Here is a 27,817-nt window from a genome sequence, read left to right as displayed (position 1 = left end):
CGTTCAGTGTTCTGCACTTGATCACACATGAGGCAGTTCGGCGAGTTTACCTTTCCCATCTTGAACAACAGGGCACGGCTGAAAGGGACGTCTAGTCGAAGGCAGTGCACTAATGATTGAATGGCACGCGGCGTGCGAATCGGAAGACAGAAGCGTAAATTCGGGTAAATTCGGGCTGGAGCTCTTCCAACCGCATGCGGCGGATTATTGGAGCTGAGATGGGCACATAGACATATCGAGCTAGGCCTGGTGGTAATCAGCCATTGTAACGAAAAGCGTGAAAACCACGAAGGACGACAGACACAGGGAGCGCACTGTCAACAAAGACACACTCAGACAAAGCTGGTTTAAAAGCCCGCAAAAACTTCCTTTCCTTGTTGGCAGTGCCAATTGACGAATGGCTCACACAGCCTTCCGATAAATATAAATAATTATCGTAAACGCGAAAATACACTTACTACTTCCTAACAGCAGCGAAGGCGACGGAAAAACAAAACGACGGACAGGGAACCTCGAACTTTCAACCTGTAATGATATTCAGAGAAAAGTTACCAGAAAAACAGATTAAACTACCGACATTTTTTAAAATATTTTTTCTGGTTACTTTTCTCTTAATGTCAGAATTGGAAGTCCGAGAGTCCCTGTCCGTCGTTTTGTTTTTCTGTCGCCTTCGCTGCTGTTATGTACAAATCGATCCCATTTGTCTCTTGCCACTTCCTAGCGCGTGGACGACCATGGGAGAGGAGGATTTCCCTAGTTTCCCTTTGCTAAATGTATTACCAAAGGTACCATTTCGGGGAAGGGTTTGAACAACCGGAACCCACCCTGGCTACGCCAGTGACTAGAGCGCATATAAATATGCACTAAAAAGTCCTGAACAAACAACCCTGAAATATGCATGCTACTATGAACTAAAACACTTCTGAATATGCAGTAAAAACTATCAATATATGCAATGCCTTTAATTCTTCGTGGTATAAAAGCAATGCATGGAATGCATATTTGACAGAAGTTGAACATTTTAGTAGGCATCACACAGTAAAATAAAGCCATTTTCGTCCAGGAGTCCACAACAAAGAAGACTTGCGTCACATACACAAATAATGCAACTGAATGATTTGCTTTCCGCACTGCACCATTGTGCAGACTAATGAGAGCGCCACCTGTCTTGGGAACGGTAAAAATCACAGGACGGTTACGGTTCTGTAACTCGAATTTCAGCGACAGCTGTTGTGCAGGGCAGGGCTTTTTCCTACGTTTTCCTGAGACGATTTCAGACATATGTCGAAACAGTTCCCTTAGAAGTCGGCCCAGGACGCACATTCCCCCAGGGCGTCAGTCGTGACGTTGCCCAACTCTGTGAGGCCGACAACGGCGAGCCCTTTCAGCACAACCACCACCACCACCATAGTCATAAAGAAGCAAGCTCTAGCACTTGACCGCAAAAATGACAAAATATGCATTATACATAGATCTGCCTGCGACATACGCCATAACGCGTAAAGCATGCATTTATATGCACCATAGAACCCTCTGATCTGTCACAAACCAAGAGCAAACGCGTTTTTTTATCGTCCAGATACGAAATCATATCCAGAAAAAAAGCGCGCATTTGCGTGATAATCCGCACTCTAGTATAGTCACATCATTGTACTCCCTCATATTTACGTTCCATAATTATCTTCTCAACTCCAGACGCTCCACCTCGAGCAAAGCAGCCATGTTTTGTGTGTGTGTGCCGTGCAAGGGGAAGCGCAGAGAAAATGCTGCCACGTGAGTTTTCTGTCATTGCTGATTGGCTGGTCCGATTCCGTCGTCCGACGTCACTCCCTCCCCCGACCCAAATATCCACAGGGGTGGCATTCAATGTATTGCTCCGTAGACGAAAGCGTGCTGGGCGAACGCAATGTACGATCGGCCAAACCGTTTGTAAACAATGCGGTTGTTGTTGCTGCGCAACGTTTTGGATGCCTTTCGATCACCGTAGTTATTTTTATCTGATAATCTCGCAGTAAAACGCGCGGTTTTGCACATGAGGCCTCGTACTCTTGACGATTTCCAAAGATGTGATGACGACCGCGCGTTAACACTCTCTGAGCCGATGCGATGTACTTAAACTAAGGAGAAATGGGCTACCATGTTGCGGAAGAAGCACCGCATAGTTTACGCTGGCAAAATACGTTCATCTCTTGGAGTTAGGACGACGGAAATATGCGGCAAAACGACATGTAAACAAAGTCACATGACCTCAAAATGACTTTTTTTTATGACGTGCGACCAGGACCAGATGGCAGTTTTGCCAAAAGCACCCGCTTGAGGGTAGTTACAACAATGGCGGGTTTGTGTCACCCCTGTGCAAATATCTATCGCGACAGACATGATCGTTTCGGTTGTGGCCGCTGGCATTACCGCCTTTTTTTTAATACGGATTTTTCGTAAAAAAAAAAACAACTATAAAGCCTATAGACATCCTGTTTTCACTTCTATCATCTCTGGGCCGGCGGACGTTCTTGGCCATCTGTTGCTCAACAGTCGAATGACTAATTACCTAAAAATCGTTAATTAAGTTTTTAATTATAAAAGCTATGAAGTTGCTCCAATGAGAACATCTGTTCCTTTCGGTCACCTGATATCATAGCCGTTTTCAGAACAAAAATCCATTCGGTAAATCGTCCGCAAAAATTCGTGAAGGAACATAATGTTTTTCTTTATTTTGTTAATTGCGCATCTTCGGAGACCCGTCTTCCCTTCACGTCCAATGTGAGAGAGTGAAAGAGCACACTGTCGCCTCTTGCGTCCTGGAAAAAGATTAAAAGAAAATAGAAAATGCAACCCAAGAGAAGGGCAGTTCCGATAGCGTCACCCGATACATGTGTTTTTGTTTTGTTTCCGCGAGTTAAAGCTCATCTTCGACGCATGTGGCGGCACTGTGCTCCTTCACCCTCTCACATTGGGGGTGAAGGAAAGACGCGTCTCCGAAGATGCGCAATGAACAAAATAAAGGATAAAATGGTTCACGAATTTTCTTCACGAATTTTTTTGCGGGCGACCTACTGAACGGATGTTTGTTCTGAAAACGTCTATGATATCAAGTGACCGAAAGGAACACATGTGTTCATTGGAACAACTCCGTAGCTTTTATAATGACAAAGTTAATTAACGATTTTTAGGTAATTAGTCATTCGATGATTGAGATGGCCAAGAACGTCCGCCGGCCCAGAGATGATAGAAGTGAAAACAGGATAGCCGTTATAGTTTTTCTATGAAAAATCTGTATAAAAAAAAACACACACCCTGTTTAGTGTTCGTGACAGATTGGGTGAACAGTGACTTGTGTCGTCATGTGAACTATAGTTGTACTGAGGTACTATACAAAACTATGAACATAGTCCGTAAAATGCGATAATAAACAACGAATACGGCAAAAGCATCTTGTTCTATACTCTTGATGTCGCACTGCCTTTGTCGACATGTAGGACTCGCCCGAAACAGAACTACGCACCAATGTGACCCTACGCGCACGCGCATACGATTTGAGCATACACGAGATTATACGTTACATGGATAGGTTAATTTAGGTCTTTCATCTGCTCAGGTCAGCTCACGCGTCAGAGAGTTGCTTACGGGAGACATATGTGGAAGCAACAAATGCCCTGCGTAATGGTCTGGTCTTTCGTGTTTGTGGAAGACGATTTCAAAACATGAAACGTGTTGTTGTGACCAACTACCATCCACGGAATTTAGTAACCTACCGTTACGCATTGCAGAATTTAGAGGCTATAAAGAATTTGTCAGTAAACTATCCTCTAATTTCACATGACTGGTGCTAGACGTGCATATCTGATGTGCACGTACAGCTTGGGACAAAAGTTCACGGAACACGGCACTGGCGCATTTCGCCCCTAGCAGCAAGCAGGAGCGGACACACATACTTAGAGATGGATAGACCCGATGGTCACCCGTTTCTTATTCGATATCTTCCTCATATCTAGCGGAGTGCGGCTCCGATCAAGAAATCAAGTGCCGTGTCCCGTAAACTTTTGTCCCAAGTTGTACACCTTTGTTTTGTGTTTCTTCATTTTTTGTTCCCTGCATATCGTGTACGTTCTTATTGTTAGTAATTCTAAAAACAACCTCTGGATTATTCGTTTTGTTTTCATATTATATACTTGCGGAGTCGTAACGTACTTGACTATTTGGAACCCCAGCACAAACAAGACCATCACCATATTTCGATCACTTTGAGTGTTCTAAAATGGCAACTCCCCCTTACGGAAATCACATGGTCGCAACTCTGGCATGCAACCAGATTATGAGGTGCATGGAAGGGAATTCCGGTAAATGCGAGGCTAAAGGGACTATGGAACTTTCCAAACGCCCCATATTTCTTTTTTTTTTTTTGCCGAAAACGGTTCTTTATGTCGAGAAACTCGTACACCATGCACTTTTCCCTATTAAAGCGCGCCGCTTTTAAACCACGCGCGGTTTTATTCGCCTCCGGGCCTTTCCTCCCTCCTCCCGCTTCTTGACAACACGTGTGATCAGTGCAGCGTTCACACGGTGGCTACAGTGGTGAGTGTGCTGGCCATGGCAGGTCGAGACTGGGAGGTACCCGGGTTCGATTCGCGGTATCGGCTGCGCTACCTGGGGCCTTTCCTGGGTTTTCCTCAGGCGCTTTCAGACATATGTCGGTACAGTTCCCATAGAATTCGACCCAGGACGCGCATTCCCCCAGGGCGTCAGTCGTGACGTTGCCCGCCTATGTGAGGCAGACAACGGTGAGCCCTTTCACCAGCACCACAACCGCGTTCACACGGAGCAACTTTTCCCAGCAACTATGAGCAACTTTCGAGTTGCTGGCAGTCGGCCGACACCGGCACTTTCCAGCAACTCGAATTGCTCGGAATCGCTCCCCGACCGGAATAACAATAATAATAGTGGTGGTGGTGGTAATGGTAACTCCGGAGACGAACAGTCAAGAACGACCTTGACGAACAGTCGAGTGAAGTCTAGGTGAACTCGTGTGTTTCATTGTAAACACTGAAACCCAAAAAACTAGACACAAGGCGCGCGCAGCCATCGGTGCAAACAGTGCGCGAGCTTACTCTTGCTGTGACGATATGTCCGTTACAGCATTCCTCTCCCCTGCTCTGGTTGGTCGTCGCAACGTGTCACCACTCGTCGAAGGTGTAGTATCGTCATTGCATTCCCCTGGATGTTGAGGAGCTTTGATTTTTATTGATTGATTGGGGTTGTTTGGCGCAAAAGCGACGAAGGCCATAGAGCGCCAAAAACGGTGGGTGGATGTTAAGGAGCAGGAAATGAGTTGGTGGAATCTCTGGGCTGAGCAGGCACCGCGGCGACGGTCTCCTGCCGTGCTTGATCGTCCGGTGACACACGGCTTCTAAGCTGGTCGTGGTGACGCAGCTGATCACCGTCGGAACTTCCGACAACGGCCATTCTGAATCCCTGTGGCCGACTTATCAACCCAGATTTCCAGGTGTCTTCTTGCCCATAGTGGCTCATCCAAACGGTTTGACCGACGTGAAACTTCGACTTGCTCGGCTGACCGTCTCTTAAGGGATGTTCACTAGGGCCAGGCACAAGATTGTCCAAACGGAAACGAACTTCTCTTCCCAGCAGCAACATTGCCGGCGTCTTGCCGCACTTGAGGGGTGTTCGGCGATATCTATGCAGGATTCTTGCTAGTCGCGTTGCTGGTGAAATCTTAGAAGTTGCTCGTGCACCGACCAATCAGTGAGGGGAGCATTGCCATTGCCACTCCCGATGGCGTGAAGTGATTTCGTTCGTGGGTTCAAATCCTGCAGGTGCAACTGAGAAATAACCTTTTTTTAATGCGTTAGCATTAGGAGTGTCAAAATGGAAAAAGCTGTATGTGTGCGTGCGTATGTGTGTGTGTGTGTGTGTGTGTATGTATATGTGTATGTGTGTGTGTGTGTGAGTGGTGACGCCTCACCAAGACAGCGGTGTAAGTGGACATCCAAAGGGGATATAAGAGGGTACATGTAAATGGAGGCAAATGATTTGAAATTGAAGTAGTTGAAGGTAATTAAGAGTAGGAGTAATTGAAGGTAATTAGAGGTAATTAAAGGCAAATAAAACAAGAAAGTTGAGCTTAAAGGTAATGAATGTAATATATATGTAATTAAGAGAAATATTAAATGAAATTAGAAAATACCAAAGGTAAATGCAGGTTACACCAGAGGTAATTAGATGTAATTAAAGGTGATTACCGTTAGTTAAAGGGGAATTGGGAGTAATTAAGGCAAGGAAACGTAATTAAAGGTAATTCAGGGAAATCAAGATTACCCCATATAACCTGCGGTTACCTAAGGTAATTAAAGGGGAATGGAAAGTAATTGAGGCTAATTAAATGGACATACATATAGTATAGTATAGTAAGTATCAAACCGGAAATCAATCATTGACTGAAGGTGGACAACCGAAAGTCAGGTTAGATCGGAAGTGGAGTTGGACCGGAAATGCATAACGGAAGTAAAGTACAAACAGGATGTGGACAACCGGAAGTCGGGTTTAGACTGGAAGTGGACAACCGAAAGTTGGGTTTAAACCGGAAGTGGATACCCGGAAGTCAAGTATGGACCGGAAAAAGCCGTTAATGCTAACGCATTTCTCTCGCAGTTACCGCTAAATCGACAGTGAATTTTACTAACGCCACACAAACATATCAATAGCCATTTTTTTAAGATAATCATGATCTCTTGGCGTAAGAAACTGACAAATATCTGATAAACTGCAGCTAAAGAAAAGGCACCATCCGTTGGATTCGAACCCACATTCTCCCAGATACCGTAAGGTTTTTTTTTTTTTCTCCTCCTCCTCCAAACTTTTTTTAGTTGCTACGTGTGAACACGGTCTCGAAGTTGCTCATAAGACATTGACGTTGGTTTGAGTTGCTTCGAGTTTCTTCAAGTTGCTGGGAAAAGTTGCCCCGTGTGAACGCAGCCTTGCGTTGAATTTGCACATGGTTCGCACACAGGAGCGTTAGTCAACCATGGGCACACAATGGCGTAAGCTGTGACGTCACTGGTGACGTAATCGCGCACATTTGTGATAGGGTCAAGTTTCTGCGCACCGCATTCCTGCCGCCGCTCCTCAGGAGTACCGTTTTCGTATAGCTTCTTTACTGCGCTTAGGTTTTCTGTGTGTTCTTGCCGATCGGTTGTGTGTTCAGGGATCTCTGTGTCAAACAAAAACAAGAAAAAATCGTTTCGTAGTCACTTTAAACTGCGTAGTAGCTTATAAAAACGCTTTCTAAGTCTGACGATGGGTCTTCTCAAGGAGACAGTTCCAACCTGGAATTGACCGACCGGTCCGTGTCCTAAAATCAAAGCGCCACACCAGGTTTGTTTAAGGACAATACGGTCTGAATCGTTTTACAAACCGGCAGCCCTACCACATTGATTTCTGATCAGAATCAGATCAATTTTGGTCCCGTTCAGTAGCAAGACATGTGATTTCGGGTAAGAGATACATCAGACACGGTGGAACTTAATTTCCGAAACAATACACAACCCCTGCGGCGTGACGCGGCAGGTTAACCATTGCTAATAGTGCTACCTCCCGCGATGTCCTGGTTAATATGTCTCCGGCCTGCTTGGCACCAATTAACGCAATAATCCAGCAATGATGCTGCGCAATACCGAGTGCTTTACTTGCACAAGAATCGCAGCGTCCGTAATGAAGATCACTCTTTGAGGCTTCTTAGAAAACACACCCAACCCGGAGTAAGACAGAATCGTTACAACCCAGGCAGCACACCGATGTTGGGCTGACAGCGGCCCAGTGTTCGTTTGCCGACACCCATCATGTCGGCCCAACATCCGTTTTGAAACATCCCCCGAGGTCGGGCTGACATCACAGCTGTACACAGGGCCGATGTCACAATGAGGCAGTAGGACCTAAAGTAACTTTCTTGTGTACTTCCGAATGTCAAGTAACGTGATTGCTCCTGCACTAGGGAAGTTGTGCTTGGGACATCTGTAGTGTCTATCCCTGGCATGACACTTGTACCAAGGTTGCCAACGAACTTCATTTGTGAGGTCCTACTGCAAGGAATACAAAAGGCATTTAAGATAAAGCATTTCCTCTTCCTTTATGAAAGGAAACAAAGTTCATAGCTGGAGTCATTAAACCTCGACGGTGTTTTCTTTGGTCTATAACATTTTCATACACTGGTCTCTCGAATTTGAGTACCAGTGGAATGTTTTGGGTCCAAGAGCACACTTGAGTACCAGACTTCATTGTGGTTCCCCAGTGTGGTCCTCATCAGGACTCGTTCTTTCGCCTCCCGATACTTCCCGAGCAGACGCTCCATCGATTCTGGAGGGAGTGCTTTTTCCGATCAGGGATGAGAACAACAACAACAACAATAGATGACGACGATGAGATGGGTTGAGGGATAAGAAACCCACCACTCAAATTTGTGCTTTCCTATGGCACTTTGTTCGCTCAAGGCAAGTTCTGAGGGTACCTTTTTTAGGTCTTCCAAAAGGAGAAGCAACGTTCCAGCACCTTCAGAGGCCTGGAGAAAGGAACATGGCCTTTGCCTGTGTTCCTATTCTTACTCCTTCTCAATACCCTGAGCTAAAGACCGGTCCCTTTGCCGGTCTGTTTTTGTCTGTGTAGTCCATCATGTTACTCAGCTTCATTTCTACTTTGGAGCGAAGATAACGATGCACTTGAGGCAGGTCCTTGACATTCAGCTGTTGTGGTAGACCCGCTACATTAAGTCTTGCCCTGGGTAATCTACCAAATGTAGCTGGCGGAAAACCCCTGACGCGATGAGGTGTGCAGCGATACACTGCCATGTACTCAGTTATGGCGACTCCCAATGGTCGAAGTTCTAATTGGTTACCTTGAAAACCCTGTTAGTTTTTTTCTATTTGTCCATTGCCTTGTGGGTAGTACGCTGAAGAGAATCTGTGTTTGATGTCTCTCTCAGCTGGGATTTCTTTGAACACGAGTGACCGAAACCGTGGTCATTGTCCCACGCCGGTTCATCAGAATATCCTTTTCGGCTGAACACCTGCAGAAGAAAATTCATAGTAGCTTGGATGTGACACTGGAAATCAGGGCCACTTCTGGTCATCGACTATAATCCTACAAGGTAATGGAAAACCGGCTATCGGGAGGCGCGTCTTCGAATGGGCCGACGGTGTGACACACGAACTGCTCAATTTGATGTTCCAGTTCACCAGAACAGTTCTCTTACCCTTTGTTTGGTACGCACTATTCGAGGGTTCGACTTGTGTGCAACCAACACCACTGTTTTGGACAAAGCGGATGGCACAACCAGCCCTTCTCCACGAGACAGGACATCATCCACCGCTAAAAGTTCATCGACGCGTAGCATGGAAAATGGCATTAGGTCTCCCTGTAGCTCCTTCTTGAATGACAACGTTCTGCACACAAGCTGCTTCACCTTCTGAAGTACTGGATCAGTGGTAGTAGCATCCCATAACTGCTCTTTAGTAATGCAATACGCGACAGCTGCAACAATTTCTTCATCACAACTCATCTCATCACACTTTGCCTTGACAGGCCGCCTGCCTGGACATTGTGGTTCCTTTTACGTACTCCACTGAAAACGTGTAAGGGAACAGGCGTGCACGGACCACCTTGAAATTCCGAAAGGCTCGTTTGGTCATTTCACTTTCTCTAATTTTGTCTTGAGCAACGACTGGAGAATATTCTCCACTGCGAACGTGTTCGTACCCTCATTCTGACATGCATCCAGCAAAGCGGTGTGAAGAGTGCCACTATAGAGGTCTGTCGCTCAGGTCCAAACACCATGAGGAGACGCGTTAGGAGTCCTCGAAGTGACCGCGCAGCACACACACGAACAAGCATAATTATGTAACGGGAATGAAAAAAATGGATATGCACTGAGCGCAATGGTTCCCTGTACGGACACGTTTTAGTGCCCTCTTTCACGTGTTACACAGCAAAGGCACAGCCATCATTCCAGCTCAGAGTCAATGATTCTTAGGGCAAAAGAAACGTAATAACAAAACCTACGGCGGGAGGAAGTGGTTATGAAGTTGGTATGGACACAACGCAGGCTCATCGATCGAAAATCGTTGGAGCGAGAACATGACATGTCCACGACGGAGACATCGATGTGTGCTTTATCGACTCGCCTCCCTGTGCTTTGTGGCCGTCGGATTGCGTCTTTAGGTGGCAGTTCGTATTGTCCAAACTTTCCACTCGCAAGGAGTATTGGTGGAAAAGACCACGGCATATTAGTGTCAGCGCTACTACGCGTGCTTCGAAGGGAAAGGCCTCAACGTGAGGACATTGGGTTTTTGTGGAGCGCCATCGCAAGTTCGCTGCAATTGAATGTGATATGAGGGGATGGATGTATTGTTGTGTGCGATATCGGCCTTTCCGAGTGGGAGGTTTCGATTTGAGTTGGGCGGGTAGATGTGCTATGTGAAGTCTGAAGACGTCGAAAAGGAAGTGCATGTTTACAATTTTTCTTCGGCGGCTGTCACGTCGTAAGAAGATGGATCGATACTTTTGATCTTAGATTGCGTACAGAAACAAGTAGCAGTCGCAATATTGATGGATTACGAGAATTTTGAACACACGCGCTGCTTGAAGTAAAATTGCGCAACAAAAGCTACACAGGAGCAACTTCGTCGCTCGGTAAATAAATATAAGCAGATGTTAGCTTAGCGGTGTCGCCTCTCTTTGCGTAACGGTGTTTCTATTCTGCAAGTATAATTATTTCCGCAAGTTTAACAGCAGCGTGATGGTGTGACACGCAGTCAAAAGCTCGCATGTTCTAACCGTGTAGAAAACAAATATTCACGACGTAGGGTATTCCACGTTAATTCTCTAAACGGCGGAATAAAATTGAATATATGCACAGTTCGGAAAGGAAAAGAAGAGGAAATCTTGCGGTTCAAATCCCGCGTCACTGAAACGCCGTCAGTCCAAAACTATTATGTTCCACCTAACTACCTAGGCCCACAATTTGCTTTCACTTACACCTGTAATTTAGTGCCCCGACTGATATTACCGTGGTGAATATCACGCCTCCACCGTATAATGTGCGAGCAGAATCCCCTAGTGGTCACTCAAGCTTAATGTGCGCCATGTCTCTTCATTTTAATGATTCTCGCAGCTATACAGAGCTGTTCTGAGCAGCCTTTCGCCGACGTGGCAGATGAAGAGTATCTGCATCGAAGGCTTTCACTGGAGAGATGTGTGGAGGTAAAAGAAGGGCAAACAAACAAGGACGTACAGCAGGCATGCGTCTCCATATTCAGATGTACACACAATCCTGCGGCAGCGTTATATTCATGCAGGCGTGTGCATAGCCTACTGCTGCTGGAATTCTAATCGTGACCCGAATAAGGTCTTGGAGCGCAGCAAGGCACCTTTCGCATAGTAATAGAAACTGGAGGGCGTGGTGGTGTGACTACACTTACAATGCGGATTCCTCAGCGATGCATACATTTCGTCGCGACATAGTTCTGCATATGTGCAACGCGGAAAGCCGGTTCACACCAGCAATCCCACCGAAAGTGTTGGACTTCTGTTTCTCCTGCGTCAAGATGCACTCAAAAAACCGTTTGCAAAGTACGCGGCACCTCTACGTGGGGTTTCAGCGCGGTACATCGCTTTCGAAGTGGCTGCATGCTATGCGTTCTCGTTCCGGAGGCTCTCCTTTGAAAGTGAGACACGGAAGAAAACTATTCCAAGAATATGTTCTTGCTGTCGGAGCACTTTGTAGTTCGCAAAGGAAGATAAGAAATATGCAGGAGACTGCAGCTCGTTCGCACAAAACTTACAACTTATTTATATGTCTTCCTTTCTTCTGAAAGTAACTCGGTTTACTTGAGAGTGCAACGAAGTTGATACCGCTTTTATGCAGGGCTACCTAAAAGAATAAAAAAATTAGAATGGTTCGGAGAACATTCGAAATGTTGACATATTTGACTAGAAGTCTGGACAACTTTCACTAAAGAAATAATTCTAACCATCAGACCAATCCTGTCTTCGAGATGAAGAAAAAAGAAACAAGATAGAGAGAAGATATACACTGCAAAACCCTTATTGTTCGCGTGCCCCTAATTCTCGAGAATTCCATGAGTTGAAAATAAATTGCTAAATTTAACGGCATGCTAAAATTTCGAGCAAAAATCGGCACCTTCAAAAGAGTGATACAATAAACAACTTTACTTGGTCACGGTTAAAGGGACTGTAAAGTGAAAAAATAACCCCCATATTTTTGCCCACTATCGTGCACAACATCCCTGTTTGATAACACACAGAAAGCATCACTTCTCAATTCGGCATATTTTTACGTCTAAATATTTTGAAGATTGCTGGAACATGGACGGTGCTGCCAATGAACGGCGAAAAAGAGCAACTTGGGTTTTGGCGGTTTCCGGTCCAGGGCTCCCAGGGATTGGTCAATCCTTACCACGTGAGAGCTAATTTTGTAGATAACAAAGTTGACGCACAGGATCTTGCAGCTAAACGACATTTTAAAAATGACGCTCACTTTCATAGTTTCTACATTAATAAAGCGTTATTAAAGCATTCGGCTACTTCGCCGCGAGCTACGATCCGCCGCGCCATCTGCAAGGCCGTCTGTATTATCGCGTTTATTGTGGTTTATTTTCTACGTTGTGGGTGGTCATGCTGGTCGCGCGAAGCAGAAAATGGAAGTGAATGGCATGTCTGTGGCTGCTGTGTCATGTATTCGAGAGACCTACATATGCATGGCGTAGTTTTGGTGTTCGGGGATGCAAAAATCATCTTAAGAAGTATATTAAAAGGTTATGAACACAGTTGAGCTGAATGACACTGATGAAAATTATGTTATTTACTCCTCATATATACAAGACATGAGTATAATCTACAAATACAGATACGCCCCCAGGTTACTTAACCCTCCAGGAAGAAACTAATAATTATAATATGCTGTGACAGAGTATTTTGTTTATATGTATATTGTATTTATTATTATTATTTATTATTATTATTGTATTTATTATATGTATATTGTATTTATATGTATATTTATTTGTATTTTGTTTATATGCTGTGACAGCAAAGAAAAAGCAATGAGAAAAACTTGCAGCAAGCAAGAAATGGAAATTCGCTGACATCAACATTTCTACAAGTCTGCGCAGTGATGGGAAATGCCAAGGCACAGTATTTCGAAATATTCGTTAGTTGTGATGCAATTGTCTGTCTGCTTTCCACACGCATTCTCTACCTCTCGGCAGCAAAAACCGTAGTATGCGTCGGTTTGCATTTCACATATGAACACCCGCACGACGAAAAAACAGCGCTTGTTTCGGCTGACACAAGTGCTTCTCCCTGATACATGGAAATTTCACAAAGCAGTCCATGTTCACGGCACGGTGAGCTACTGGTGAGGACGAATGTGACTCCGGTTAATCTCAGGACGAGGAAACTTCTGGTTCGAAGCACACACCAGTGCCACACACCTTCCAGCACGCTAACCCACGAACTGAAGTTCTGTGTGTGCGACAGTTCTCGAATGCGGAATACCAGCGCACTCATGTTCAAGAGGCTCGACATTCTCGACGTAGAAGGTGGTCACAAATGCCCACTGCCATTTTCATTTTCGCGGGATTAGCGAACGGAATGGCGCGTATTACATGCGTCCTCGACGGAGGGGGGGTCATGCAATTGTTGACAGACTGCTCGGTTTCCTACTAGGTCCCTGGACATGCAATTATGGAAAATTCGATTACAGAAAAACTACAGCAATTTCAGCGGAGTCCTTTGATATTTGAACTTTTGAAGGTTCAAGCTTTTCGCTGCACATAAAGTTTCGATAGGTTTATATTCACTTTTCGGTCCCTTTAACGCAATTGGTTACCAGTAAGCATATGAACTGCTTTATAGAACAAGCGTGCGCCATACCACCTCAGCTTAACACAGTAGGGGGGATTTCCCAGACGGAACACTTTCTCATGTGGACTTCCGAAATAGACCCCAAGGTTCACATCCGGAAATGTATATCGAACATCACTGGGAGCTTCATACATGGAAGTCCCCGGCCGTGTATCCGTAGCATGTCCCGTCGCGGCTGGTTCAAGAATTGTCCGAATTAGGTCCCTGACGGGTTGTTACATGGAGCATATATTGCGAAGGACACAGGAACGCGCCATGCCAGCATGGTGTAGCATTGCGCAAATTGTCTTCGGACTAACCAACTGAATGTCTCAAATCAAAAACAGTAAGAAGCACGGACTTTATCTTGATGATGATAAGTTAACACTCCCAGTAATTTCTCACTTCATTGCTGTTTGTATGCGTAATAGAATTCAGCTTACACACATCACCCATCGTTTTGATTCAGAGGCGAGCAGGACTCTCAAATTTGCGGAAGCTCGTAGGATATGCACTGTGTATACATATAGTACCTGTTTTCTCTGTGGAAGGACGCGAATTTCCCCATTCATCATCATCAGTGTACTTGTTGTTTTTGTTGTGGAAGGAAATGCCTCTGTTTCTTGGACTTAGCAGTCCTAGGAGCTTTAATATTTCTATCTTTTTGCTTTTTAAAACACCGCGCTCATGATCTGTCATGGGATATACGAGAAACAAAGAGGAGCAACAGACGAAGAAGACGGGGTGATAAGGCGTGCACGGAGGCGGATAAGGCTGCGGAGAAAGAAGAAGAAGAAGAAGAAGAAGGCGTGCACTGCTGTTGCTCTGTTGCTAGGTTGTCGGAATTCTTTCCTTTCTAATTTGCGTAACTTTCGCCGCTTGCAACTGCAACTTCCGTATTGAATAACTGGGTGCGAAGCCGCCCAGGTTGAGGCACTTGCTAAGCTAAAATGTACGACAACCAAGATGATCGCATATTGGTGTTCAAAGTAAGACCCTAGCAGGGATACTTTGCAATGTAAACGAAATGTTTTGCATGGTGGTTCGGAAAGGTATCAGGAATCATCTGATAAGGCCTACTTGTTTCACATCTGGGTCCGGACTATCTCTTTAAGGAGGAGGGATCGGTCGTCATTGGAGGGACAAAACTCGATGCACTTTATTTAGGAGCAAAGATGAGGAGGGTCATTCTGTTTAGGCACCCGATTGACTATCCTGACACAGACTTAGAGAAGGAACTGAGGAACTATGGAGCTCTAAGACACAGAGGGAGAAGTACGGTGGTGACCACGAGGACTGCCAGACGCGAAAGCGATTGGTGTGGTACTCATGGAGCTCAGAGGGGAACTTCCCAACTCTTTGGCGGTGAGAGGGACACGCGTTGAATGTCTGTACCACGGGGTCACGCGAAGGTGTACTAAGCGCGACGCGACAGACCATTTAGCTCGTTCGCGTAAGGCACTTAATTGTCGTAGCGTACGTGGGACTCTTTCTATGAAGCGGGGAAAATGTAAGGCAGATAAGAGTTTTGGTGTGGTGAGGAACTCCTGATCCATTTCCCACTCCTTGGATTTCCTACGTGAACCGTCCCCGTTTGGAAAACACGGACAAGGAAACAGAGGAGAATAATCCTGCCGCTGAGGATTTGGGAAATTTAGTAGAAATGCAGGAGGACATCGCGGGTCAAGCAAGTAAACAAAAGCGGGTACTTGAGGAGGAAAGGTTGATCTCCAGAACGAGCAGTATACGGAGGATGACGAAAGCCAGGGTACTGGGGATATGCAAAAGGTGTAGTAGGGTGGACGCAAAGCAAGTTGATGTGGTCGGAAATCGCTCCATTGATGACACAGGAAATATGTCGGATGCATTCACGACGGCAAGGTGTATGCTTATCCGGGTCCAAAAGCGAGTCGTCGGATAGTAGGGACCCGACCGACTCGGTAGGCAGACCGCTCGTCTCCCCAACGTTGCCCCCACCCCCCGGATAGTGGGAAGAGTGTAGCTACCCTGGTATCTGAAAGTGAAGGGCGTGTGAGTGACAGTAGTGACAGGAATGATAAAGGCATGTCTCTGAAAAGGTGGAGGATATCGACGAGGAGGAAGAGTGTGGATAATATAATAATGGTACTGTGATGTTACACGTAAGGTCTGTCTGCGCAGTGTGGCGACATGTTGCACGTGCCGCAGGGTAGGACGTGCGGATAATTTGGACCACCAGAGGTTCCTTTGACGTGCGCCGGAAATCTCCGGAAGTCTCCGGGGTGTGGAAAACGCGCCGACTAGGCGTGTTTAGATCTATATCTTACATATTACTGTTATCCTGTCTGTTACATGTTTTAAACATTTCCCTGACTTTCGTCAATGACTTTCAAATTATGAACGCTTAATGTAAGAGGATTTAGAAGTAGAGTCAAACAAGACGAAGTCATATATAGACCTAGCCATGCAGGTTTTCGGGCATGAATTGTATACTCATTCCAGAATCGCATTGGCACAAACAATTAGAGGCTCAAGATTTTGATCCATAATCCACGAGGTGTTGGCATTATATCCACTTTCTCTTGCTCCGTATAACTACCGGTACTTACAATGATATATCTATAATATTGTACATGTAACAACTGGTGTTACCTCAATATGTTTCAGAAGTACATGAAAAGGAAACGCAGAGGAGAACATGAACATATAAGCTTGCAAGCATCTGCATCTTTTTTCAGATTTTTGATTCTTAAGGCACGCGACTTTCTTTCATGTACAGAAAATATCACGCATTCGTCATACGCAAAAGCCAAATTCAGTGACATTAAACCCTTTCCGCACTGACTTTCAGATCCCCCTGGCCCAGCAGCAATGACACAGAAGGAACCGCAGGCACTGAAGGGAAAGCCAGTGACGTTGATGTGTCATGTGAACGATACGGGACTTCCAGCTACTGGAGCTTTCCGCTGGGAGCACGGCACAACAGTTCTCAACGTTACCGGAGACACGTACCAAACAGAACCGATTACCACGGCTACCCAAGGAAATTATTCGTGTGCCGCTGTCAACCAGGTTGGCATCGGGCCAACGGCGCACAGGCTCTTGGACGCCTACGGTGAGCAAATCGCTGATGTATGAAAGTGGACCAGCATCGATAAGAATGTCGCATGGAATGGTCCGATTGAAGTGTGATTGATTAGTGTCCCTCTATTTTTAATTGCCTCATCCACTACAACGTTGAGAACTCTGATCCGAGAAGTGCGGTTTGAGAAGCATCACTGTCAGAGTGCCTTTGTTTTTCTGCGCATGTGTGCCCCAGATACCTCCCACATTCATGGAATTCATCTGCTGCGGCGAATACTAATGCTTTGTTCCCCCTCGAACAAGTGACCTGAACTCTAAACACAGTGATTGTAATTTTGGCATATCAGGATGTTCGACCACCACATGTTTCATGTCTTTAGCTTACTCACTCTTATGCACAAGCGGTTTTAGTAATTGAGGGAAGGCAGGACATCCGGTCCCCCTCAATTTCTGACATCACATCGTGCTTCCGTTGATCGTACGCAGGGCAAGTAACGTGCTGTTCACAGGCCGGAACCCCCTTCTAGAGCACTGCACGGGAATGGGCTTACCAAAAAGCCCGGTACCAGCCGGGACTGCGGGCTGGACCGGGCTGGGTAAAGTCTTCTTTTTGCAGGGATGCAGCAGGCTCGGGTTTCACATAATGGATCCGGACCGGGACCGTACATTGCCGGTCCCAGATCGGGCTCGAATCTGTGTATCCCCACTTTCTGTTAGCCATGGTAAACTTTCAGAGCCCGCGTTGGGCTCGGCCGGGTAGCCCCAGAAATTGCTCAGGCTGGGGCCGGGTTTGGACCGAGGCGTAGAAAATATTGAGGCTTGGGCCGGGTCCGGGCGGGTGAATCAATGGAAGACTCTATACACTTCCCCCCTCAGAAAAATCGTTATCCGCCCCTGGATTTAATTTAAAGGACACGCGTTCACAGAAATGACCGTTCCGTTTGGGTGCGTTTCTTTTACATTGAAAAAGAACGTGCCTCTGTTCGTGCGCGTTTGCGCGTTCATCATTTTAATCTGCATAATTCGTGCAAAGAAAATGAAGGTTATTTCCGAACTGATGCTTGAGAAACCACGGTCGCTAGGCGTCTTTGGTTCCTGTGGTAACGCCTTGTAAAAGCGGACACGTATCGTTTCTTTAAAAAAAGCTTCATTCAAAGGGTTGTCTTCCTCCAACAAAATGACCTCCTCCTAGCCTTACCCGGCTACGCCCGGGATTCCTTTCTAAGCAGCAGCACTTTGCAATATTAAGCTTCGCGGAACGTCAGAATGTCCCATAATTCCTCCGGGTCTATGACCAAATAGCGTGGGTGTGGCCAGGAGACCAAAAAAGCTCCATTTATGCGGGTTTCTTTCCGGTTCCGCAGTTTATGAAGGGCTTTAGGGTGATTATCTCTTAAACTATTCAGGGTGGTAGCTACAGTCAACCTGGTGAAGCAGAGCCGAGGAGCAGCTATGGCAATTGAGAGTAATTCAAGCGCTCAAACCGGGTGTAAATAACGACAAATAACGCCAATTGTTTTTGAAAGTAACGCAAAATTCGCCCCAAAGTGAACTTGGGTCGCTTTCCGCGGCAGGAGATGTTGCCAGGGAACTGCAGTCGACGAAAAAAAAAAGAAAAGGAAAAGCACATGGTGTAGTGGTAACACAAATTCATCGAAGTTATTTAGAACCAAAACTCGCATCGTTCAAAGTAAATGAATTTTTTGTGCGCAAAATGAATACTGTTGTTGAAGAAAGGACGAAGAGACCAGTCGGACTCTTTCTGGTAAGTTTATCCTCGTCAGTAGCCGTGTTTACATGAATACGACACAACGCCGTGTCATATCGAAACGTTAGAGGCGCACTTCCGCAAATACTGCCGTTTCCGGTGTCCCGCTACCTTCGCACCGAACGCTGAAACGTCGAAAACGTAGCATCTACGCCGCATTTTCAAGCGTACTTCAGAATGAAATCTGCTCTACGGCTGCAAGTCCTGATGCTTCTGTTAGTGTAGACTAACCTACATATCCAAAACGGAGCGTGGCTGCGAACTCCCTGATATCATCATTTTGTGATCCCGACTAGGAGTAGCAGACGACGCAACTAGCCCGCGGCCGAACGCCGCTTACCATAATCCTCTCTTCTTGCCTTGATGCGCATCGTCTGTTTACATGCACAGTCTGAATGCGCATCGACCGTCTCGATCCACCTCTGTCTAGCGAATTGAAGACGATACGCTCTCCTAGCGAATTGACGCGTTTACATGGGTGGATTCGATTCGACAACTGGATACGATACGCTTGTGTCGTATTCATGTAAACGCGGCTAGTGTAGCAAAGGAAGCCCCAGAAAGACTTGACCAACGGTGGCGTTCCACACGATAAGGCCGGTTCACACTATTGCGTTCCAATGCGTGCGCGTGCGGGTTGCCGTGGTAACCAACCTGTGTGTTGCCCCGCGTATCATAGGCCATGAGGCCATCATATGTCGCGCTGGTAGAAGAAGAAGAAGAAGAAGAATGTCAACGCATGCACATACACACGCACGACTATGACATTTGGAAAAAGACGAAATCAATTCGCAACATCTGTATCTACCGCTTGATGGTGGTACAAGCGCAAAGTGATTGCGTTTTACGTTACGGTGGTAAGGACCCATCCTAAAACTGCTCGCCTTCCTTTGCCCCCGCCGTACGCTCAGTTTATTGAATATGTTAATGGTGTTAATGATGAGTCTTAGTAAACCAGTTGGCAACGTCCCGGAACTGTACACGATACGATAATTCGAAACGATATCACGATACGCGAGGCTGAGCTCTTGACATTTTAGTACACCGTGGAAGGAGACGGTACGGTTATTCAGCGTATAATAGTGTTCCCGCATGGCAAATCCCGAACCGTGATCCATGAAGCCTTTCGATGTTACGCTGTTAAGGAGTTCTGTTATTGCAATCCATTTCTTTGCGTCCACGAAAGGGTTACTAGCAATCACCTTGCGCAGCATAAAAATGCTACGGGAGTCCGCTCCGCCATCTTGCTTCTCGCGCAGAGGGCCTAGTCTTCTTCTCGCGGGGCCCCACAACCTACGTGACACCTCCGATACACTATTACGCGGTACGCTATATTACTCGAGAAGATCCGAACCGGCGATACGCTAGCTGATCTCCGATAGCGTCGCGCATGCGCCATGAGACCAACGCAGGGTAACGTATCGGAGACTGTCTACTAAAACGGTCCACTAAAGGTGTCCAATGACATGTTGCAGGCTGGCAACTCCGTTATTGCAAAAAGTAGCGAACACGCCGGCATGGCACTGTCCGAAGCCCATATTTATTCATGGTCTACTAGATGACATGGTGATCGCTGATCAATCATCGACCAAATAATACATTTCATAGTGCAGTGACGGCACGCGCTTCTCACAGTAATGTGATAATTTGCACTTCCAACTTTCTACTCGCGGCGCAATATCGTTCGCTCTGCGAATTCTGCAGTGCCACCCTAATTAAAAGAGGATTACAAAGCAAATGATCACCGCAGGAATTTTTTGCGAATCCTGTGCGGATCGTGCACAGATGAAAACAATGGTGCAACCATTCCCCTTTACGCTCCAAGGTTTTTAGAACTTTCCGCCACAACTAATTGAGCCCATATATGCCCCAATACGCGGGCTTCCAGCATTCAATAGCGTCAGACCTTGCATTCCAAATTGAGCTTGCACGCGTCCCAAATTTGCTTCAGCCACAAGCATTTCCCTTTGGAATTCCTGATACAGATTGTTTTACCAGAGGCACGCATTGTTTTCAACGAGGACAGAGAGATGACGAAATCTTTGCGGCCAACAGCACGGGACTGCATGGAAGCAATCAGAGGATTACAGGAAAACGGAGATTTCGAAGTGGATTACCGTCGAGGAAAATAACTGACAAGCCGTGGCAATAACGTGCTCCGTTTTCTGTTCAAAACAGTAAACGAAACACGCTGATGTCACTGCTGGTGCACGGGAATACGCTTATCAATGAACTGCTTGAATAGCTCTGAATGTTCAGGTCTTGTGTGTTTTCTTGCTTGTGTTCATTATCCTCTGTGTTCGCTTGCGACGTATTAAGGTAAGGCGTATTGAGTGGAATACTCATACCTCACTTCGCATACGTTCACTTGTACGATGGTGACATCGCAAATGCACCATAGAGGTAGTGGATCAAGAATAAGAGGAACGGACGGGGGCAAAATGGAGGTCAGTCATCTCAGTGTTCACTAATTATATAGGGGGAAAAAATTAGCTCTTTTGCCCGTGCTGATTAAATTTGCGTTTGCAGAATGCATTCTGCCGTGCTGCATACGAAATTGCGGGATCTGACCGCAAATGTCGAAACCTATGTGCATCAAATTTAATAGATTTATTTTTTGCACGCTCGTAGTCGTTTTTCTCTTGGATCGCCTTGGTTTACACTTTATGTGTCTTTTGCCGTATCGTTCACGTTACTTTTCCTCGGATTGGGAAGTATTTTTTGCGTTCGGTAGGAGTTATAACTAATATACATAGAAGCAAGATAATGGTATCCATACTCGGAAGCTTCGGCGTTGCTTATCGCTGTGGCTGTTGTCACGTGTTGTTACGTCCTGCGTAATAAAAGGGCATGCGCAGCGGCAACTCCTGTTCAGTCGTGTGACTGCCAAGCAGAGTGTCACATGTGCTCCGCAATATGTGTCTCCGTCGTGTATGTCACAGAGTAGCTACATGACAAAATTGGCGACGAGGATGGGACACATGGCAATAACCACAGGAATGTCTTGGTACTCCTTTGGTGATTTGTGATCAGAGCCTCGCCAGTGTTTAAACTGGTGATGCAGAGAATCAACTTGTGATGTATTAAGTACTTCATACATTGCATACAAACTGCACTGAGGGCCATTGCTGGTATACTGAGTTTTGAACTATGGTCTCATTCACTGGACGCATCCCTATATAGTTGGCCTCTGCTTGTTTGTTTGTTTGTTTGTTTGTTTTTGTAAATGTCTTTTTGACATTTTGGGTTGCCTTTATTGTTCTACTTCCTCTTGTTTTTACATGTCCTAAAGTAGCCTGCTCCGACTCTGTTGGGACTAATAGCTCGACATTCATTTTTCAATATATCAGTCAGTCTGTCTCGCTCAGGTGCATCTGTGCAAACGCGAAGGACTGGGGGGGGGGGGGGGGAGGGTATATATTTATTCACACAAAAGGAGATGTCAGCCAGGCAAGTGGCGGACAGGCCTCGTTATCATTACACCCCGTAGCGCCATCTGTATCGTATGCTTACTGAATGCATTGTAAGGGCACCCGCATAGGTCATTAGATATATGAAGGGGTAAAGGTCAATAATGAGTGAGAGCGGCATTTTGGTGTGAGATACTGTAAATATGTACAGCAGTTACGAATATGTATAATATGTAAATGTATAGATGTAGATGTACACACAGATAAAGAAGAGAATCGCCCTATCCGGAACGTAGAAAAAACGACTAACACACACGCAAAGTGAAGACGGGACAACAAAGTCGGGACGACACGCGTACTTCTACTTCGCGCATTCTCCGCGGGCGATGTAGTACAACGGAAGTATGACGTACAAGCAGGGTTCCCGCATGTGAAAAACTCCAAGCAAACATCCATTTTGTTTTGTGCTACATCCCACTAAGAGCCTGACTTGGCAGATAAACACTTTGTAGCCGCAGGCATTTGCGCGTCTGTCAGATGTCCAGAGTGCCTCCGTGAAAGACGACGAGAAATTTTTAATAAACCATCCCGTTCTGTATCTTCAATGGGGATCGACACTCGTGGTTATTTTTATTTGATATGCTCAGTATTACTTGTGTGTGCGTGCGTGTGTGTGTGCGTGCGTGCGTGCGTGTGTGTGCGTGCGTGCGTGCGTGCGTGCGTGCGTGTGCGTGCGTGTGTGCGTGCGTGTGCGTGCGTGCGTGCGTGTGCGTGCGTGTGTGCGTGTGTGCGTGTGCGTGTTGTGCGTGTGCGTGTGTGCGTGCGTGCGTGTGTGTGTGGCATTCTGTGGAAATATTGTCCTTTTGTTCCCCTTCTTGCTTCTGTTTGTCTCATAGTTATGGCGGAGACGTTAAATCTGAAGTGGCTTTCTGGAAACTCTTCCTTCGTCGGATAAGCTTAAACAAATGACTGATGCGTTCGTGCCATGCTTTTAGAATGTGGTAGTCTATCAACAACAACAGTTAAATGAAGACTGATGATGTCGTAGGGGTTTTCCCCGCTCAGGCTGCTGGGTACTGTTTCAAAAAGAGAGCACTGTACAAACAAATATGTGTACGGTACATTGCGCGCTTGCTATAAAGTTTTGTCTTCTTTCACTGTCGTATACTCTCGGCAGGGGAAAAAGTGTAGGAAAGCAAATGCAGACGACGCTGTCTGAGGGTGAAAGCAGTTTTGAATGTCATGTTTCAGCTGCACCGTCGTTTCTCCGCGCTCTTCCGGAGACTGGCGGTACCCTGCGGAATTCCACCTCGGTGGCTCTGGAGTGCATCGTTGAGTGCGATCCCCTTTGCGATATCAGCTGGTTCAGAAACAACGTGAGCCTCGCTGACTCGCCCTTCTTTCAGGTAAGGTACATACGTTTCTGCTTGCACTGAGACTGCAATACACGGAGCAGCAGAAACATATGAACATTTTATTTATTTACGGTATTTATTTATTTATTTTACCCTCAAGGCATACGCTACAGAGGAGAGTGGGTTATAATACAATAGGAGCGCGTTACTTGTACACATACATAAGCATCATACATAAGCACATAACAAATCGGAGAAGAAAAGAAAATATAGGAACTAAAGATGATTACGCGAGGTAAGCGAGATTATCCGTTAGCGCAACATAGAACTGCGTGATGGAATCAATGTTACAGATTGTTGAGGGAAGGTGATTCCAAGCAGCTGATGAGCGAGGGATAAATGAATTGGCGAACGTGTTCGCCACCTATCGGTATATCACCTTACGAGGTGGTACAGGACGCCTTCCGATCTTGAACTAAGCTGCATGTGAAGGAAGGCATAGAAAAATAGCAAAGGTAATGTCTCATATAAGGAAATTGGTGACGAAAAAAACGTCTGCCTCAGTGTCCCTTGCGACTGTGTTTAGCTGATGCTTCATTGGGTAACGGCGACGGCAGTCATGGAGATCCAAGACGAGAAACAAAGTCGGTATTTTGGCCACCAAGCTATTTCCGATCTAGCTCGCAATGGGTGGTATCACTGGCACATAATGGACCCTCCTTTCGTATCTAATGGCGCAGCCTCCAATTCATCAAGTAATTGTTCTTGTAATGAATCCTTAAAAATCGTTCGTGTACGTGTGTCCTAGTCACTTTTTTCGGTGACAATAACAACATTAGAAATTAACCGCTCTCGACGAGAGTATGCAAAATTCACCACTTTTCAGAACTGTGATTTCGGTAAAAAAGCGCAGCATTAAGAAAGCTGTGGAAATGCGATGCTAAATGACGCTGGAAGCACTTCAAGAGGATGGATTCATATTGGATTCAAAGATGACTTAGAGAACGTGAGAAATTTTCCCCGTGCCATGCCGTCTAGTGTATTTGTGCACATTCCCAAAAGTGGAGGGACTTGAGTACTGTATACGCGTAGCACGACCTTTCTTCGGATGAAACCCGCATCAGTCATACGCGATCCGAATTTGTCGCACGCATGTTGCAATTTGTTCAGCAATTGATTTAATTCACACACTCCAGATATAATAGCAGGCACAAAAATATTAAGGGTGCGATCGAGAACATTCACTTCTTGTCAATATGCCACTACAAACGCGCTTAGTACTGAATGGCACTATTTAATTCCTGATTAGAATTTCAGACTTCAGACAAAAAAAAACAAAAAAAAAAAACAAACGTTCTTCTTCAAGAGCGTCCCTCACCAAAGATGAAAGTTTAGTTCCGCAAATGACTGATGTTCCTTTAGTAATCCTTTTAAAACCTATAACGACCGCTCTGCCGGGCATTACGCTGAACCAGTTGTCTTCTTATCCAAATAGCTCTCTACAATGACGTATGCGTTGGATACATATTAAAGGCACATTATGGACCGTTAGCATGGAGTGATTAGAGGTCGATACTGTTTTGAACGAGCACTTTGGATGCAGCGGAGCGGCGAGCGTCTCCACTTCTTTCTCCTCTGCTTCTCTGTCTCCCTCCCTCTTTAATGAACATCAAAACTGTACCTGACCTCAATTAATTAGGCACTGATGGGGACCTTGGATCCATCTGGTACAACAGCGCTACGCTACTCGTTCAATAGGGAGTTTTACTGAATCGTTTTTGCTCAAACTGTTCACGAACGGTCTTGTCACGACCCAATAAGATGATTTAATTCTGAGTCACTACCCCTTCTCATTGGCCACTTGCGAAACCGTTCGTGAACCGTCTGAGGAAAAACGATTCACTAAAACTCACTAAAACTCGCTAACTATGGGTTTCGCATCGTCAACAGTCCTACTGGATGGACTACAGACTTCTGCCCCGTAAAATATGTGTGTGTGTGTGTGTCTGTCCTGTTATATTCTATAAATCTTCGTCACTAATAGCGACACACATGTAACGGACTCATGCTATTCTCACCATGTATTTCTCGCTGTTGCTTACAAACCCAAGCACAGATTCCAACTGAAAGATGATTGCAATTCCAGACTACTTGGGGTGAAATGGCACCCGATTTCAGGATTTATTGGACGGATTTTCTAGTGTTGATATTATTACTTCTATATGTATCGTACGTTGCTCTGTAGTATATGAATGGTTCGTTCCTTTCAGGTACAGCTCCGGTCAACCTTAATAATAACACTGGAAAAAAATTCGGTCTCATTTCTCAGCGCGATAACAGCCACCCTTGGGGTACTGGAGGGAATGTTAAATGAACAAAATCCTTGCGTCAAACTAACACAATAATTTTGTTCAATTAAGATTTTTTCGTGGTCATAATGGTTGCTGTAATCGCGTTCGGGAACGAGACCACATTTTTTCCAGTCTTATTATTAAGGTTGGTCGGAGCTGTACAAGCGCTAAGCGACAACCAATAGATCGCTAACAATCGCTAGAAACTCCTTCACACATCGCGCTCAAACGCTACCCTCTCCATTTGCGTAACCATTCAACATAAACAATGAGCCAATTGTATGCATATTGAATAAGTTAGGCCCCAAGCATCGTCTCGAATTGCTTCCTTCGTCTCGCTTTCACCTATTCTCCATGCAAATGGCATGCATAATTACGGAGGCGCGGAAAGAGCAAATAGGCGGGCGGGTTGCATATACTTGTCCGAATTAAGGCACGCCGAGGCGACATTCCAAGCGTAATTATGCAATCCGCTAAGCAAACAGAATAGGGTCTTTGCTTTGTGGATACTTAGGAATCGGACTGGCGTATAGGATGTGTCTTTGTATGACATTTCGCAGGTGACCAACGTGGCCCAACCTGAAAGTGGGGGACGATTTCACTCCATCTCGTCCGTTCTCTCGTGGAATATGAGCCAAGTTCCTCCTGTCTCCTTCGACTACAACACCTTCATGTGTCAGAGCAGTGCCAATGACGTCGGACAACCGGTGTCCAGCACGATGGTGTTCCGCATTGAGTGCAAGTATTTTGTTTCTTGCCATACATCTGCACCCGGACGGTTGTGATAGTTGAAAAAAGTCATCGAATAGCATCCGTACAGTCCATAATCCTTAATTAACAACGCATAGATAACTTGAAAATGGCGTTTAGCACACGTTTGCCTTAACGCGACTATGAAACGATATTTTTTCTTCTTCTAGTTTTCATTTGACAAAAGAGATGTTCCCTGAACACACAACCGAAGTTTCCCATTCGCCAAGGGAGAGCTTTTCTTACGAGAGAATTTAAACGATGTACAGTAGGGGCCACGGTTGTTTAAAATCAGCACTCCGTGATTTACCACATCTCAAATGTCCTGGTATTGTAAGACTATTTGTTTCGAGTAATAAACACGTGCAGCACCATGGTCCACCTTCAAATACAATATTGGCACAACACTTTCAAGCGCAACCAAGGCAATATGGGACGGCAAAGTACAGACAGCCGATTTTAGCTAGGCGTGCCCCCAACAGTACACGAAGGCGACACAGCGCGTGGGGGTACGAGCGGAGGAACTCGATCCTGTCCGATCAGTACCCGATTACGTCACCCACGACTTGGTGCGACGCTTCTTTCCACGAACTCTCGCTATATAATTAATGTTGAACATACAAGTAAAGTGCAAGCGAGCTGGTATTAGGGTTCTTCGTTTTCGGGTATTATGATTTTTCAAATTCGGAGGGGGGGGGGGGGGGGAATCGGATGCAATTTACACGCGAGAATTTGGGGAGAAATCGGGCGCTACGATCTCTGTTTGGTATGTCATCGGGAAATTTTCGGGAGAAACGAAAGGCATATGAAACAAGCCACTGCTGTCACACTGGGACGAGAAACAATAATCTCTATTTTCCACCATAGTTATTCACTATAGTTATATATTATTATATATTCATTATAGTTTCACTATAGTTATTCAGTAGAATATTATGATTCACTTTTCGGACGGTTTACCTAGCATGACAAATTCAAGGACCACAATGGATAGAAATATGCCGCAAGGATTTCGGGTAGATATCGGGTTTTATCCGAATTCTTGAAAAGCTTGTTCTGGGGGGGGGGGGGGGGGGGGAGCTATCGTGAAAAATCAGGTTTAACCGGAAGACGAAAACCCAATTTGTACTCGATGTTGGCAACATCCCTTTAGCTTGAGGGAAGGACAAAAGAGAAAACGCAAAAACGAAGCAC

General features: G+C 45.7%; 1 protein-coding gene across 4 annotated transcripts in view; it reads left to right on the top strand.

The window, feature by feature from the left end:
- LOC135385983 (hemicentin-1-like) overlaps positions 1-27,817 on the top strand; it is a 219,600-nt gene that overhangs the window by 155,753 nt on the left and 36,030 nt on the right. For all 4 annotated transcript variants that reach the window (XM_064615655.1, XM_064615653.1, XM_064615654.1 and 1 more), the window contains exons 7-9: positions 16,757-17,020; positions 23,419-23,573; positions 26,434-26,611. In XM_064615655.1, coding sequence (XP_064471725.1) covers positions 16,757-17,020; positions 23,419-23,573; positions 26,434-26,611 — 597 coding nt within the window. The remainder of the gene's footprint in view (positions 1-16,756; positions 17,021-23,418; positions 23,574-26,433; positions 26,612-27,817) is intronic.

This window comes from Ornithodoros turicata, chromosome 2, assembly GCF_037126465.1.
Source record: "Ornithodoros turicata isolate Travis chromosome 2, ASM3712646v1, whole genome shotgun sequence".
NCBI lineage: Eukaryota > Metazoa > Arthropoda > Arachnida > Ixodida > Argasidae > Ornithodoros > Ornithodoros turicata.
The sequence above is the reverse complement of the archived record's forward strand: the minus strand, read 5'-3'. Positions and strand labels throughout refer to the sequence as shown.